Genomic DNA, 18157 nt, shown 5'->3' with positions numbered 1-18157 from the left:
AACACCTCTCAAGATCAAGAAGGATCTGTTTGTGGACTAAACATGAGCAAAATCTCTGCAATTCCTGGACTACCTTTCCTCTCGTGGCTATCCTCCTCCTGCAAATGACATATGCCAACACTAACAAAGCTATATATGCAGGTAAACCAGATCACCTCTATTTGTAACATCAGAAGAAAATACAGATATAAGTCATTGTGCCCTACACGTGCTGTGGCATCCAAATACAGTACATCAAATCTGTAAAATCAACTGGCTAAACGCAACAGGCTGATATTGCAGGGAGAAACTGCTTGCATCAGGACTCTCCGTCTTCCCAAACTACCCTGTTAGTTAAGCACTAACTTCTCCCTGAAGAGGAGAAGTAGTGTTTAATTCCATAAAGCCCTATTGCCTGCAAATTACAAAATTATTAGATTTAGGTTACTGACCAGTACACCAAAGCTCCCTTTGGAAAATTATGATTTAAGTATAACACTGTCACACACACTCACAGGAAGTCATGCAAGCAAGCTGACTTAGCTTTCCAACTTCATATGGCAGCTGATACTGCTACAAGATAATTGCTGTATCAGCTATCAAATGTTTTGGGAGAAAGAAAATTCCTCTAAACAAGTAAGGCTGCTCTGGTCAATTATTGGAAGAAGCAACAGCACCAGCCTGAAATGGCTGGCGAAGAAGCGGGTTCAACCTAAATAAATTCCTGAAGCCAGCTCTACTCACATTCTACAAAATCAACAGCCAGTTTCACACCTTTACATGACTACTGTACAAACTGCAATGTTTTTTGTTGCCATGTTTTTTCTAGAAGATGTTACCCTGAGGCAAGTCTTGAGGAAACAAAGGCACCTTTGGGAAGGTAAGGAGTGTAGAAAAGGAGCCCATGCAGAGCTGTCACTGCTCGCCAGGCTGAAGCATGAGTGGAAGGGAAGCATTAGTCATGCAAACAGCCTGAAACAGAAGCCATGCCTGGCAATTGTATCAACAAGAAAGAGAGCATCATCCTCGCCTGAAGTCCTTTTATGACAGTTACTTATCCACTTCAAGAACCTCTGAAGTCTATAATCTTACACGATTACTCCCCTGCAACCAAATGCCTCTGAATGTTTTAAAATGAATTTCAGCATGTCTTTTTCAAAAGTTGGATTATCTCAAAAACTTTACTGAAAGTATATCAAGAAAAGAGGGATTTTATTAATCTTTTTTAAGGCTTTTTTTTTTGATCTACAGCAAGCGTACTTAACAAACAGAAAGTTGGATCATTTTAACCCTACCTGCTGACAGCTGAAGCAGAGGGAGCTAGCAGTTTACTTTGAGGGTACTGGAGAACAAACAAGACACATCTCAGGAAAGTAGGGCTGCTTTTGACAGACCAACTGATCTTTAGGTTTTACTAATCCTTGAAGTATTAAATCCCACTAAGCTCCACCTTGTACACAGACATGATTCTGAACATGTTCTGTGCAAAGAGAAAAGCAGATTAACTATCCACTGGGCAAAGTGTCCTAGCCCTAAGATGTGGTCAGGACACCTCAAACCAGTTTAACTCTTATCCTTCTGCCAATGCCAACCTATTCCTTTTAAAAATTATTTTATTTAAAACCACATAATACATATTGTTACAATTTCTATCTGTTAACCAGCTGGTAAGGTTCCTTCCCTTCTGCAATAGCTTCACAGCAGTCATCTCTGCAGAAGACCCTTTATTACAGGCAACACAACATTTAGCTATTCTAAACTTTTCCATTAATCTTAAACAATTGTGGTGATACTGAGGCACTCTGTGGATAACAATACATCACACTTGGACTGGGAAAAACAAGTTTCAGTTCCAACCAAACATATAGTGGTTTTGTCACTTCTTGACAGGTACTCAGGACTAAGCTTCTCTGCATTGACTCAGCGTGGGACCAGGTCTAGAAGTGCTCCTTCCTAGTCTTCTCTTGCACCCCCACCCCCACAGTCATATACATTCCTTGGAAGTCTTCAGAGATTTCTCAAAAGGGTCTCCTGTAGAAAGAATAGAAAGGTCAGATGTGTAGCCTGGAATAGCATGTGGATTCATTGTCAAGTAGAGTTAAAAGCCAAACAAATAAAAAAACCAACAAAAAGCCAAAAATAAGGTTATTCCAGCTGTCCATCACCATTCAAAAGCAGAAGTGATACCTGATCTTTAGACCCCAGAGCAACAGTTAAATGCAGACTGGCCCAAATAAACAACCAAGCACACCACAGCAATTGGAGAACTGCCAGAAACAAACAACAGACATCCAGATGAACATTTGCTTCCCTCAAGACAAACAAATTTAAAAAATCACTAAAAAGTGAAATTCTTTCTGTCAAAAGTAGAATTGCTTATTGTGACCTAATCCACCCTGTTTTGCAATTAGCAAATCTGGATATATACTGCTTCACAAGGTAAAGGGAACAATTGATGCTGAAAGACTTCCCAGATTTCTCACAGGCCTCTTAGCCCTCTTGCCCACTATAATAAAACAGGCCATCATTCCAGCAATACCCCAAAATTCACTCTTGCTCCTTTAATAGTGGCCAAACTCTGCAGGGGTGAAGGAAAAAAGTGCATACAAATAATTTCTTAAAACTTTCTACTCGTAACCATCACTTAACCCCATCTGAATTTCAACTGGCTGCCTTTTAGTCCAACAAAATGTTTCAGCAAAATGTTCCATTCCTACAAGCTGCAGGACAGCTTATGCAGAATGCCAGACTGAGTTACTGCATGAATCAACTTAATTGAAAGCTTCTGAGTAGGATTTTGTGCACTACAAGGTACAGCAAAATTCTTGGCAAGCATCTCTTTAAAATGTGTATATTAAAGACTTACTTCTCAGAGATTTTAATTTCAGTTTTGGACAAAGCGATGAATTATACTAAATATAAAGTCTGATCCTTACAACAAACATATTGCTTGAGAATATTACATGTAACACAATAGGTTACTTTAGAACATTCTGCTCTGCATTTTAAAGCCATTGCATAAGGTTATTTTAATAAAAATGATTCCAGGGAAAGAGCAGTTAGTAATGAGGTGCTGACAATTGAATCTACATTTAGGGATTGCACTGGAGTGCCAAGTCCACTTTTACAGATGCGCTGCTTAGCTATCCAGTAGATGTCCTCAGGGCATGTAAGACCAATGCATTTTGGGTCACGTTTGGCAGCATAGACAGATGAGACAAGTGAAAACATTTACCAAGAACACATCTGACGTGTGTTTTTCTTATTAGAGAAATGTAAGAAAATAAACCCAGATACCATGGAATGCCAAGAATTCTTTCTCCTCCATGTTTTTGATTTACAAGGCCAATTTTTAGTAGTCTCCTTTGACCTCCCTCCCTCATTTGCTTGCCTAAGGCCTGGAGTCATCAATGCAACCTCTTGACCAAGCCATTTTGAGGGCTTAATGTACAAAAATACATCTTCACCACAGACAGAAAGACAACTCTTTGCATAAATGACTCAGTTACCACAAAAATCAGTGCTTAGTACTTTTTATGGTATAAGTAGTGAAAAGAGTTAAAGAGACTCTTTTTATAAGTTTTTATAAGTATTATAAGTATTCAGGTAGATACTTTGAGATCCAAAATAAACTGTGAAACAATAAAAAATTCTGAAGCAGTCTTTACATCTTAAAGATGAGATCTTTGAACATGCAGAGCCAGATGCATTGCTAGCATGTGGGTCAAACTTAGATTAACTTGAAGGCTGAATCCTGCATATCTTCATTATTCCCCTCTCTTAGTTCAAAGTAGCATATTTGTCATAGTTTCAATGCAAACCTAGAGCCCTAGCTTCCTCAGATCTCATGCAAACCTAATATGGACAATTCTAGCCTTCAAAACCAAACTGACAGCTATTCAGAAAGAATAAAGCTCCAGCCTCAGGCTTTCATTTTTATAACCATTTCCATACTCTGGTTGATCTGTCATGAGAAACAGTTAAGGACTTCTGTCCACATTGCATATATTTACCTGGTGTTCTGGGTATCTTCTCACAACTCCTTCCTGATAACACTTCTGCCTGCCACAGAGTGACTGATGAGAGCAGAATTTTGTCCTAATCCAAACTGTCTGGATTTTTGGCTACTATTTGTAGTCATTCAATATTAACTCTGCATCCTCCTAAAATGGGCTTCTATAATCAGTTTGGTGCCATCTAATTCCACCCTCCTCCACATAACCTCCTTACCAGCAAACCAACTGTCCCATCGATGGTGTTTTCTGACCTGTCAAAGAAGGTCTGAAGCCACAACCCATTCCTATCATCAATAAGAACTGCAGCTTTTCTGTTGAGGTTAATTTCTCTTTTTTTTTTAAGGGGTAACTGGAGCTTAAGCAGCCACATGCAGCATACATATTCAGCTTGTGTTCTGTGGCTGTTTCCAGTTAGTGAAAATAACCTGACATGGACTTCTTTTTCTTGTTACTTATTTAAATAAGTAGTAGAGTTGTGCAGAGAATTAGGTAAGGTCATAAAACTTCTTCTCTCCCCACAGAGGTTGGAAATCTTTCCCAGCTGAAGATCATTTTAAAAAATATACTCACAAACTATGGAAACTTGGTGGAGCACAGTCATCCAGAACCTGCAGAAGGACTGCTTGGGGGTTGCAGTTCATCAGGGCATAAAAACTGGCTTGGCTTGGTCAATAGTCACAACCACTTTTGAAACTGTGAACAATTATAAAGTAGCAATAGCCATTTCAGCATCCCCTAAATACACTTCAAGAAAAATAACACACACAGAAGAAAGGGATCATGAAGGGATCAGACCTAGGGATCATGAATTAGATTCCAAAGATCTGCCATCTAAATAACAGAAGCCGTGTTAAATAGCAGAAAAGAACGTTGGATTTCTGGCTCAATTAAATTAAAATCAATAGTTGTGTATGTATGTATCTGTATAAAAACAGAGTATTTCTCTGTGCAAGATTCCATCTACTTTTCAAAGTAAAAGCATCTTCAAGTTCTGACAGGTAAATAGCTGACTTCACATAAATTTAAGCCTGTGTAACCCTTGATTCCTGCTTCATATTAAGTCTGGAATCATGAAATAACCCAAATAATATAGTCAAAACTTGCAATTAGACCAGTTGCCAACAGATAATACTGTTTCCTTCCCAAACATTACTTTGTCATCCAAATGAGCAGCTGTCATTTGTTCTTCTCATCAGCCTATTATGGCACATTTCACTCTGCTGTAAGATACATCAGGCTTACTTTATAGTATTAAAATGATAAACGAAAACACCCCTCCAGGTCACTCAGTCACTCTCTGTTCTGGCACTATGGTTGAACTGCAAATGAGTAATTCTGCAGTATGTAATAAGGCCAATGCATATCACTGCATTTCAAAACCTCGCTGTTGAGGTCATTTAGGAGGCAAACTTGAAGGCAGATGGCCAAACAGAGTAAGAGCTAATCTTAGAAAAATCTCACAACATCAGCCAAAGCAACAGTCTCCAGGAGATAGTATTATAACAGAAGAAAGATCAGAGCTCACTTTGGAGAACCACAAAGTCTACTTAAACAGACACAGTCTTCATGCTACTATTAAACTCTGAATACATCTGCAGGAAAATGCACTGCGGCCACACCAAGAGAAAACCACTTTGCAAACTTACACAGGGGAAAAGAGAAACTCACAAAAGTCACAAAAAAACCCATTAGGGGAACAAAAAAAACGATGTCAGTTTTAAAATAAATGCAGCAGAGAGACAAAACCCCCTTGCTTCTAAGCAATGTAAAGATCTTCTCTTTCTGTCCTGAGTGCAGTACCTTTCTGATAGGTCATCAAAAAGAGATTTGTCCTTCTTTATATCTTGCAAGGAATGAGCCTGCAGAACAGGGCACAATGGTAACAAGGGAACAGCTAGAAGACAAACTATCTGAGGGGTTGTACTCAGTGAATTTCCTCATAGGTATTAAGCTACCTTGCTCTGATAACCAGGTGAAGATGCAAGTACTCGGACATGTTGATGGCTGGAGAACTTCAGGGTAAAAATCAAATTTATTGGGTCTTTCCATGGACAAAGGAAAATCAAAAACTTGGGACTTAATGGCAGAACTCAAATAGAGGGAGAGAATATGGAGAATAATACAAATACAGGGAGTCTTTCTTCTTCAGAGCTAAAAAGTTCTTCAAAAAATTAAGCACGAAGGGTTCTGATTTTGCCATTTTCACCAAACTGATTCTACAGGCAACAGCATCTGAAAACTCTTAATCCTTGTACTCTGAGGACTGCAATGACAGTGTCAGAGGGCCCAGGAAAAACAGCCTGAATTCCACCTGAACACTTTCATTACTAAGCCTGGGTAGCCTAGACAAAGAGGACAGTTGGAGGTTCTCAAAATACAAGAATGAAGTCTTGAGCAGTCCAGCTTCCCACAGCCCCCAGAAGTCCTTTTTGTGGGATGAGAGGCATAGATAAGGAAGAGCCACCCAGCTGATGCCAAGAGCCTATCAGCTCAATTCATTCTTTATCTCAAGGAAAATAAGCTTCAAACTTCCTCTTATCTAGAAGACAACTTCTAAGGCTTCTGAGCCCTGTCGTAACAGACAATTGACAAAAACGTGGCACCTATTAGGGAGGAGGATGCTTGGACAAAGAACCCTAGTGAGATTCCTCTGCTGCCTACCTCAACAGACTCACTACTGCAGCAAACTGGGGTTTTGCAGAGGGGCAGCAAGGTCTTCTAACAATGCTGTATGTTACACAGCACAGGCAAGCTGGAGGTCCTGACCTCTTTCCAGAATTTTCCACTCTCAGCACAGCCCTCTCACCCCTTCAGTTTTTCCATTTCAGTGAGGTCCTATGTTGAAAGAATCTAGGCAAATATACACATTTATTGTAAAATATAATAAATCTTATCAGCTTGTTCATCTCATCCTGTGACAACAGTCAATTACGTTCATTTGATTCTGGCTGGTTTGAAACTGAGCAGAAAGCATCTCCTGGAAAGCTTGTCTTGACTGACAAACCCCAGAAGCTGATCCAGCCCGGGCTCTTATTTCCAACAAGAAGATGCCCTGAGAAATTTCAAACAATGAGGAAACTAAATAGGCCTCGATTCAGGACTGTGCTCTAAGCCTGTATGAGTACAATAAAGTGGTGATCAGGAAGGCTGCCAGTCCAGAAGCACGGGGAAGAGAGGAAGGAATGCTGTATTTGGGGCTTTCCTACTGCCCAATCCACCACTCTGTGAAGCATCTCCTGGTTGGACTGCTGAAAAGGCAAAAGATATCAACATAAAAACTCTCTAAAGCACAATTCATCTCCCTGAAAATGGACCTTAGTGGCACAACGGGAATCCTGGAAGCACAGGGCCAGGCTGTAATTTCACCTGTCATTGCTGAAAGGAAGTTTCAGAGTTTCATTTAATGCAATGGGATGGCTGCTTTTCATAAATTCTGCAGTTAAAACTTCCTTATCTCCCCAAAGTGCTGCTCACCTTGTTCAGAAAGGTAGACAGGAAACAGCTGTACCATGGCTGGTGGCTTCTTTTGGGTTAGTTTGGGGATTTTTTTGTCTTGGGAGCATTGAGTTTAGGTTTCAAACAATCTTTAGGAGCAGAGTTCAGCTGCAGGGACAGGAGGCTGGGTCCCGGGAGAGCAGGAGCATACAGCTTCCAGCAGGGGGAAGTGTCCCACAGCAGAAAAGCTGGAGGAACACCCCTCCCAGCAGCAGGGATGGGCAGGGAGCACCCCGCTGCTGCTGAGCCACCATCTACATACTGGGACAGACCCAAAAGCAGTTTTTAGCACGAAGCTGTCTCTCTCCCTGTCTAAAAGAGCCTTGCCATCCTTTGTTTTGGGTTACCCTTCCTCCTCTGCAAGACTCGCAGTGGATATGAAGCAATATAGTTGTGACATCTGGATTTTCTTACTGCAATAGTAATGCTTCCTCTTTAATATTAACATTCCAGAAAGGAAAATTACTCGTATTTATGCCATAAATTTCCAGCTCATTCAAGAATAACACTGTCCCAAATTACCTTCTCATTATAAGCTTCCAAAAACATATGCATGCAAAAAAAAAAGCTGTGGTTCCATTCCTAATTAATATCTAGAGCTGATGTAATGAAAATATTTTTTTAAAAGATTGAACATACCAAAAAGATCCAAGAACCACACTATTTGAAAAAAAAACAAAACAAAACACCAATATTCTTCAGATGCTTGTTTCCTGATTAAAAATAACAACCAAACAAAAAAACCTCAGAGAATAAAATCAGCCATTCAAAAAAGTTTATTTCCTAGATTAAAGAGAGACTTTAATCTCCTCTCCAATTTTATTTTTTGTTGCCCTTTTCTTTGCCATACACAGACCAAAAATCTTTCATTTGAAATTACATCATATATGTGACTGTTCAAAGAATACTGCATGTGTGTTATACAGAGATGACTGAAACTGCTGTTCCATCAGTTCCCAGAAAAGGGGGCCAGGTGAATGCAACTCAAAACTGTCTCCCCTCCCCAGGGCAACACAGCAGTGTGAGTAGGAGTGGGAAGGACACGGTACCAAAGAAAGCACAAATGGAGATCCTGTTTTCAGTAGTCCTGACACCTTAACTCCCCTTGTACCCATCTGCACTGTTACTTGCACCCCCAGAGATCAGAACCCCTAGGATTTTTCTGCCTTCAGCATGCAAACTTGTATCCTAAGAAACTCACTGTTTTCCTGGTTTGGAAAACAGTTCCTTGGACAAGAACTACAAGAGGAATCAGAGGCAGAAAGGAATTAAGTGACCTGAGATCAAGCTGAAAGCACAACCAAGACTGGAATACAAGCCCCCTCACCTCATGGCCTTCCTTTAGGTTTGGGGTTATCCAAGTCCCACCAGTACCAGAGGAGCATTGAATCATCACATCACACCCAAATGCAAAGATGCAGCTGGAGCGGGGCTTTCTTCTCCATCCAAATTGTAGCATTTGTAAAAAGTACCGATCAGTCCAAAATGTGAATAACAACTTCAGAACTAAGAATGACTGGGAGAAGTATGTATTTGCAACTGCCACTGACATGAGACTCTGAAATTTCATCATTCTATCTCCAGGAATGTCCTAATTTTTAACCCACTCCCCCATCACACCTATCTTTCTGCTCCTAATACAAGACCTAAGGAAAGATGTTTGTGGGTGCTGTGATTCAAACATCTGGCCTGCATAAAAATGCTTTCTGCATCACACCCATCAACATGGTCACTTCATACTCAACTTGTTATTTCTCCCCCCAGAGGCTCCACCTGATCTGTCAAAAGTGCCCAGACAGCTCAGCTATACTGCTTATTGAAGTGCTTTAGGCATAGCAGCCCAAACATGAACTCTGTCACATTAAAATATTTCACCTTTATGGAAAAATGCTTGTTGTAGGAGTCCAATGGTTCTTTGTATATTGCATTAAATACTCATATTTTTAAATAAAAATCTGGACTTTTTAAAAGGTTTTAACACCATACTGTATTATAAGAAGCCTGCAAACTTCAAACATTGGAGAAAGGAAGCAAGAGTGGAATATCAGGCAAGAAACCTCCATTCAGAATTTTTAAAATGTTCATAAGCAAATTAAATATTCAGTCTATTCAGCAAAATAGGAGAGCATATCAAAAGTGTTCCTGGCTAATAAAAGAGCATATTGAAAAAGAGTAAACAGATATTCCTTTGGTTGCCCACAGTGTACATAAATCTTTATTTCTCACACACCACAGGTCTGTGATCAGGAGTCAGGCATCTGAACCCTCATTTGGGGTTTTAGGGAGCCACAGGGCCTTCATGCACCTCAACTCCCAGCTCACAAGAGTCAGAAAAGATAAACCTCCATCAAAATAAACTAATTACTGACAACAAGAGGCTTCAACGTGCTAAAAAAGGATCTTAAAAACACAAGATGAGTGCTTTGAGAAATACTGTGGCCAAAATGTTACCAAATGTTCAAGATGGATTACTCAGAAATACACAGAGCTTGATGTTCATCCAAACAGACAACACCTAGAAGCCACTACATGCATGCTTAAAATCAGAAGCTGAAATTTGGAAGAATTTCTCCAAAAACACTGTAAGGGTTATCAAAATACAAAGACCAGCAAGAGAACTGTAATCAATTTTTTCAAATCACCCCTACCACTAAGCTTTCACTACAATTTCAGTTCTATTATGCATCATCTGTTTGAAAGGACAGGGTGGCTTGCTACTTTTCTGAATCAAGACACCAGCAGTTCTTACCAAGAATGGATGTCTTTAGCTAAATACCTATGAAATGTTTCTCTTCTGTTGTGTACATCCAGCAGTATATAAAAATGAATCAAATATTTTGACACAATTCTGAAAGAGCATAACTCTACTACCATCCACACTGGAACAGCAGCATTGTCAGTGACTACAGTAGGGCAAACAATAACTCTGTGAGATTTTTGAGTCTAATAAAACTAAAAAATGAAGAACTGTAGAATAGTTTGGATTTTTTTTAAGAAATTCCCTCCCTCACAAAGAGAGCACCTTCAAAGTACAGTAACTCAAGCAGCATATGGCATTTACATTTTCATCTAAATCTTTAAAGAAGCCCATTATTTCCTTAGATTTGAGAAAAGAACCCTGCTTTATTTCACCACACCAACCATAAATTATTCATTAATTCTGTTTGCTAACTCTGTAACTGAGCCCAGATGTTTCTGCTGGAGTGGCATGCCATAAGAGAAGTTAAATATAGCAAGCTGTATGCAAGGACCAGACTCTCTCTCTTCTCTCACTACAGCAGGCTCAAATATTACTGAGAGAAAATAATGAAAACATTTTAAAAATATTCTGAATATGTGAGTCTGAAATGCCACAGTCTGATCACAAAATTTCATGTGAAAGAGCCCCCACACATTTCATCTGGGTGTAACTGAAGTCGCTGGTCCTGTCTCTGGGGAAAGGGCTGGCACTTTCACTCACCAGAGTAAATAGAAAATTTACAAGCAGAGGAACACTCCTTGCAATGCATCATTTACAAATACAAATGAAGACTTAAGTTTTCAATTATAAGAAACACTTCTGAGCCAGCTACCAAGGGCAGCAACCAAGCTGATGAGGAATTGAGAGCATCCTAAGGAATTTCTTACAGAACTGACACAGAAACCTACTGGTGAGAATTTTTAATCCATTTCAGTGCTTCAGAAAAGCAACCACTTTACACTAGCCAAGATGATTAATGTTAGCATTTATAAGCCAGCACTGAAAATAGTCCTGTTGAACAGAATGGAAATTACCACCTTCAGCCACTGTTATGGCTTCAAGCACTCTTCATCAACTGTCTTAAGCTAGTTTGGAAATGCCTATTTTAAACTAGGAGCTATCTCTGATCATTATTTACTTTGAGAAGAAGAGAAAAACAGGTTTAACATCACAGAGTCACTTGGAGTTTGGAGACTCTTCTAAGGCCCACAACTCTTCTTCAGTTGTGAACAGTGATAACAAGAGAGATTTTAGAGGTCATCTTGTCCCTTTGCTGTGCTACAAGGCAAGATTAAGACTGCTTAAAATATTTGCCTGATCCGTTCCTAAAAATTTCCAGTGTAACAGATTCTGTACCGGGAGTTTACAGAGGGAGGGTATTTTGGAGCAGTTGTTATAGACCAGTGTGTTAGTGGCACCACTGCTTTGGTACCAGGTATCAGCTGCTGTCATCCAACTTTGCCACACTTGCATCTTGTAGCCAAATCCTGCTGTTCTTTAAGCAGCTGTGTCTATATGAGACTGCAAAATATCTTAAGACTAACTACTGTTAACAGAGGGCACCTTCCCATTAGCCAGCAAATAGGCAAACAAACCTTGATGTAAATGTATACTACATAGTAAAACTCTGTCAGCTGCTACTAAAACCATGAATACATGACTGAAGTAATAATTTAGCCATGGGAAGGCATACCAGCACTACCTTTAGTCTCCTCAATGTCTATAATGTGAGAAACAATAGAGTGGTAGCACAGGTCAACAATCTCAGGGCAGTAAATATCTTTTTTTTTTTTCCTAGCCCACACTGACAGAATTTTCTTTATTAATGGTAGCTACTCAAAGTTAGCACAAAAAGCTACCACAAATGGACAATGACTTCTTCACTTTACTGTGTAGACAGATCTTTAAAGACATTTCACTTCTACTTCAGGAATCAGTGGGAAAGCAAACAGTGAGAAGCAAACCAGAACAAATTTTATTTAAGCTAATCACTCTGGCAGCAAGTTACAACTGAGTCCACCTCTATGAGGAAACATTTCCTCTCCAATTTCTATGGAAGAAAAGAGGTATGCAATACAAAACCTAGAAACTGGACCCAGTTACAGCACATGTGAGAGATGGAAGGTGACAAAGGATCTGGAGACTCTCAGAAAATAAAGACCATATGCTGCTAACAGTGGAAATCTGTGAAATCTTTGTTGGGGGAAGGGAAGAAAAAGGATACAGTGCAGGTGCAAAATCACAAAACAAATCAAAAGAGATTAATAGAAACTATATTAAATAGCCCATCTTGAAAAAACACTTTCTAATATATGAGGAGAGCATTACAGTAAAAGAGAAAAAACTTTTAATCTCCTTTGCACTGTATCAATTTCTAAAGCACTGCTGAGAAAAACATTTATTGAGGAGTGAAAGCAGCACCTGGTATGTTTCCTTGTTTTTGCATAGTAACAGAAGCTGCAGGAGAGTTTTGGTTTGGATAACTAAATTTAGAAAGTCAGACATCAAATCTGATGTACTTCACTGGTAAAGTCTTAGCTACACATTATACATAGTTAAGTACAATTGTTTGAAGCTACTGCTTTTTGGTTGTTCTTGTTTAAGCAAAAATCAGGCCCCCATGAAGCTGATTGTATACCTGAATTTGTGCCTTATTATCCTTCTCCACAGGTACTGTGTTTGAAAACAGGGATATAACCTCAAATTAAATTCAGCATCCTTTAGCTAACTTTATAAAGAGGCTTATGGGAAAAAAGTCACCATTGAGACCTACCTGTTTGCATGACCTATTAGGCAGAAAACGAAATGTCACAAGGAGAATTCTTGGTATTAATCAATACTGATTTCTGCTACAGTAATCTACAGCAATTTAAACAACCCAAATCTAAAAGGTCTTGAGATTCTTCCACTTTTGGAAGTCTTATCTGGCCTACTCACTTAACATACACATACAGACTATTACATTCCAGCAGAATTACGACCAGATGGGGTTTTGCTGTAAGCTTGACTGCTTTCTTTTGTTTTGTTTTCTTAAAGTCTTGTTCTTTGTTCATTTTTTCACAGAGATAACAAACATATTCAACATTAAAAATATAGAAAATACAAAAAAAAAAAAAAAAAGAAAAAAAAAAAGAAAAAAAAAGAAGAAGAAAAGAATGTTTACTTTGGTTGGGCTAAGCAGCCAGGTGCTATAATACTGCAAGTTTCATCTGTAGTCTGCAGTGCTGTGAGTTCCACCATGTTAACCATTACATCAGTCTTGTGGCCAGGAAGTTTAGGAAGCACAGAAAGAATCTTCTCTGCAAGATTGTCACCATGATGACCAACTGCTCCTGAAGAAAATGGAAAAAAACAAACAAAGAGCCAAAAACTATCAGGTGCATAACTAGAAAAACAAATAAACACAAGGAATTGCAAAGAAAATAACTAAATGTTTTGGGGAGAAGGGCACTGGTCTCCACATCAAAACCACATTTAGCTTTTCAAAAATATTTTTCTACAAAAGTAAAATTAATTTCTAGAATGTGTAAAGTGAAAAGCACCTAAAATATTTCAGATTCATTTAAAAAGCACTATTACTAGTAAATTAGACTTAGTTTTACAGCTGTTAAATTTTCTGATTTTACACTCAAACATGAAAAACATTTTTCTTTGCCTAAGGAACTTGTTAAATAATATTTGTAATGGTTATTTAAAAAGTAAGCAAATATTTATATATACACTCACATGCATACTATACTTCTCTGCATAAACGACTAGGGCTGTGCTTAAAAGGACTATATACAAGTTGCAGAAATAGCTACCCAGACAGGCCAGCCTAATATTAAAATAAACAATGGCATGCCACAATCAAGATCATATCACTTTTATACGAACTGAGGGCAGCTCAGGTGAAACAAACATGAAATAACTAAACCAACCCAAGTTACAAAGTATAAAATGTCAGTTTGACCTTATTCCAAGAGAAACTCTGAACTCCAGCTGGCATGTTTTCTTCAATTTTCCTGATTTCAAACACACATGCTTTTCTTTCCATTCATGAACTTCCAACAGAGGCTCTACAACCAGCTTTAAAAATATTAGGGCTGTGAGCCAAGTCAAAGCAGAAAAACATGACACACACTACAGATAAAAAAGTCAAGAGGGAGGGATCAGAAACCTTATTGCCTTTAGGTCAGGAACAAGTTGAAGGTATTTGTTGTCTGCCACTTAAGCTACAGTTCAGCCATCAACACAAGGCTGGAGAGCAGTGCTGAGCTTAGTTTTGCTGTCCTAGCTTTAATCGCAGAAAAACGGAAACTTTTGAAGCACCTTTGAGAGGCAGGAAAAAGTTCTCTCAGGCTATGATCCCACTCCATCTAAGTCCATCTGTGTGGCAGCTATCTGCTCTTATGTTTTCATCATTTCCAAAGACAGAGAATATCTGTTTCAACAGCTGAATTAGCTTCGCATGCTGCATAAATCCAAACAAGGCTCTTATATCAAGTACATTGCTAAGGTCAGATTATTAAGTGCTCTTGGATAGCAGAAGAAGAAGACTGTCTCCAGCAATTCTACAGCAGCCAGGTATCCAGGCTGTAAGCCATGGTTTTCCATGGTTTATCCACTTTTCTGTATTGCAAAATGTTGACAAGAGAAACAAGGATGAAAAAGGAAAATAAAAGTGAAGCCAAACTCTGTGCTGGCAAGGCTTTTATCCACAGAAAGCAAAGAAGGCACAAGTGTCCAACACAGGGTGCTACTGCAGTGTGGACATCTGACCACTCAGCTGGTTTATCACCCATTCGTTTCACCAAAAACTGCAACAATTACAGAATAACAGCAACTTCCCTTTCTAACATTCCCAATCAGAGTTAGACCAGTGAAATACAGACAGAATAAGCTGGGCTGTCTTTGTGACTCCCTAAGCTATCTTGTTCTCCAAAATCCCTACATTGCTCTTACTAGATCAGTCATTTGTAAGGCACACTGCAACAGCTGCAAAACTGCACAGGAAAAACAAAAATAATCTTCTGAACCTCCACCCCACATACTGTAAGCAACATCTGTCTCTCCACACATGCTGCACATGAGCAACATTTAGTTAGGACAAGACATTTGATTAACCAGAAACACCTCAAATGCAAATAAACCCACATTAATTACTGACATCCCTCCTTTCTTCCTGGCGTAGGGGGAAGACTCAGAATACTCAAGCTGCTTCCATGAGAGCCTCTGTCTCATTCCCACAACTGTTATTTCTTGGAGGTTTCCACTAGTCCACCAGTGCTACTGGCCTTTGCCATGCCTCATCAAATCAATCACAAAACATCTAGTGGAGGTTTTAAAAGTGATTGCCACCCCAATCAACTGCAAAAATTAACCAAGCCTGAAAAGATTGTTAAACTTCACAAGACTAGGACAAGAAATCACAGGGAATCACTTCCAAACTGCACTGACTTCAGAAGGGTGCATGGGACTAGTTTTGATCCTCTCTATTCACCACTTTTGAGGACAGTCAACAGATTGCTCAGCAGCTTCTCATGAGCAACAGTATTCAAGGCACAGGTGACGATTTTGAATGCTGCCAAAGTACAGACAGACTGAGCGTTCGTGTGACAGCAAGTTATCTGACCACTGCAAAAGAGAAGCTTTCACGCCAGGCTTACGTCTAGCTTTCAGGATACAAGAACTCTTATATATCATGCTGTTCTAATTTCACTTTTTCTTTACATTATAACTTATAAACTGAAACAGGTGACATTTGATACAAGTTGTAGCTGACAATTTGCAAAGTCAACCAATCCTGTTCTTTAACAGCAGCCAGAAACTCACTAACTACACTCCCTGCTTCCCCTGTGTATTCTTTACTGTACAGTTTTTAGCAAACCAATGAAACAAATCTTATTGTGTGGCACTAAATTCAGGTTCATATACACTTTACCTCTGAAATGCACTGGATTTTTCCTCTTTCAGTTTGTACTGTATTTGATAGCACGAGTATCATGTCCAAACCATAGGAATAATAAATGAAATTCCCAATGAATTCTGGAGGTATTTGTTGGTAACAAAAGAATGGTTGTATGCAGGGGTCTTAATTTCATTTATGGATACTGAGAATAGAACCTTAAAAAACAAATCCTGTAACTTCTCACCCTTCTGTGAACTTTGATATTTCCTTCCAATGTTGCTCAGTACAGTCCTGATGTAATCTCCAAAAAACCTTCTTCTACTAAAGTACAAGATTCTACACTTCCCTTCCCAGGTTTAAGCTGGTACCAAATATCTCTCTTCAAACTTCCTCAAGAGTCTCCTTGCCAGGCAGCTCCCTGTCATCCCACACCTGGCTCTATTTCTTGATTTTATTTCTTCTCACTGAGTGCATAAATAAATCCTTTCCCTGTTCCCACCCCAAACCAACACTCTTCTCATAATTTCATTTTAAGGTGTCTTATCCAAGTCCACTTTCCTGTAGTCTTCTGACCAATCTTCCCAACCTCGGCACAGCATTAACTGCCTGGATTCATAGCTGCTCTTTAGCACCTTGTTGATAGCTATGAACCCTACAGCTGTTATAATACCCAATGGTGAAACTATGGGACGAAAAAAAATATGGAGGAAAATTCAAAAAAGACAAGTTGCAGGGTACAACACTGTGCCAAGTAATTGCTACATGACAGGTGGTGGCAAAAAATTATGACCCGAATTATTGACTACAAACAGAACCAGGCCCCCACCCTGTGCCTGCCAGCAGCAGGTATGCATGACTGGGATAGAAAATGCAGTTATTCCTGTATCAATACACACACCTACAGAAACACTTTCAGGCATATAGACATGGCTAAGGGTTACACAGAGATGTGTATCTGCCTAGACAGACATAAAGATAAGAGTGACAAATAGATTCACTGGATACTTCACAACAATCCATAAGGTTTAGTCTGAAACATGCAGATCATTTCCTTCACACCTCAAGGTGGTACAAAGGCACAGTTAAGGTTTCTAGCTGGAAGCAAAATGGAAGTGCTAGAAACAAGATTTTGGATTTCCAGCAGAGCCTTCTGCCTTACTCTTCATTTCTATGATCCACTGGGACACAAGGGTGTGCAAGCAACCATCATGGCCATGGGATTAAACATGCTCCCAGTGTTGCCAGATGAAGAACTGTTTGCATACCTGGTGGCTTAATACAATTACTCTTCAAACCACTAACCTGTGGAACAGAACTGCACCCTGCTTATTCTGTAAGATCATGTTAAACACGAACCAAGAAGAACAGGAGAGTAACGAGTTCAGTTATGTCAACTTTTCTCCTAATTTCAGTTCATTGGGAAATTAAGTATGACTTTGGGGTCACTGACCTCCAGGGACCACCACTTAACCAAACCCATTGAGCTATTTATGCATGAAAGGATGCACTTGGCACTAGAGGTTTTGGCACAGTGTCTGGGGTCAGGGAAGCAGCCTGTAAGATTCTTTTCCAAACAACTGGATAATATGAGTAATGGATGATCTGGATGCTAGAGAGCAGTGGCTTTTAATCCAGGAAGCATGAAACTGACACTGGTACAAAAGATTATCATATACAAATCCCACATGGATTACCATGTATGTAGCTGTTTGGAACAGAAAGGAGGACATTGGGTATCACCAGGAGAATACTGGAACAGCAAGTTTTCCTGCTGGAGCAGGATGATGTGGAACTTACAGGAACTACAGCTTTGAATCCAGCCATGTTTCTCCAAGCTTTAGAAGAAGCCCAGAGTTTTACCATCACTGCCTAGTAACCTAGTATTCTAGCAGACCAGATCTCAAGAGCAATCCCACCAGAGACCTGGAACTGGAGCTATAAAGCCATGGGAAGACATGGTACAAAGTGGAATATGGATTTTTGGTAACACCAGGTCACCAGGGTTCCTACTATCTGACGCCCTCCCGGTGGGGTAGC

General features: G+C 39.5%; 1 protein-coding gene across 1 annotated transcript in view; it reads right to left on the bottom strand.

Moving 5' to 3' along the window:
• The window catches only part of SCFD2 (sec1 family domain containing 2), a 186257-nt gene that overhangs the window by 167300 nt on the left and 800 nt on the right, over positions 1–18157 (bottom strand). Inside the window, exon 2 of the mRNA XM_009101470.4 lies at positions 13394–13562. Within this exon, the coding sequence (XP_009099718.4) occupies positions 13394–13562 (169 nt within the window). The remainder of the gene's footprint in view (positions 1–13393; positions 13563–18157) is intronic.

Source organism: Serinus canaria, chromosome 4 (genome assembly GCF_022539315.1).
Source record: "Serinus canaria isolate serCan28SL12 chromosome 4, serCan2020, whole genome shotgun sequence".
In the NCBI taxonomy this organism is placed as follows: Eukaryota; Metazoa; Chordata; class Aves; order Passeriformes; family Fringillidae; genus Serinus; species Serinus canaria.
This window is presented reverse-complemented; position numbering and strand designations above follow the sequence as displayed.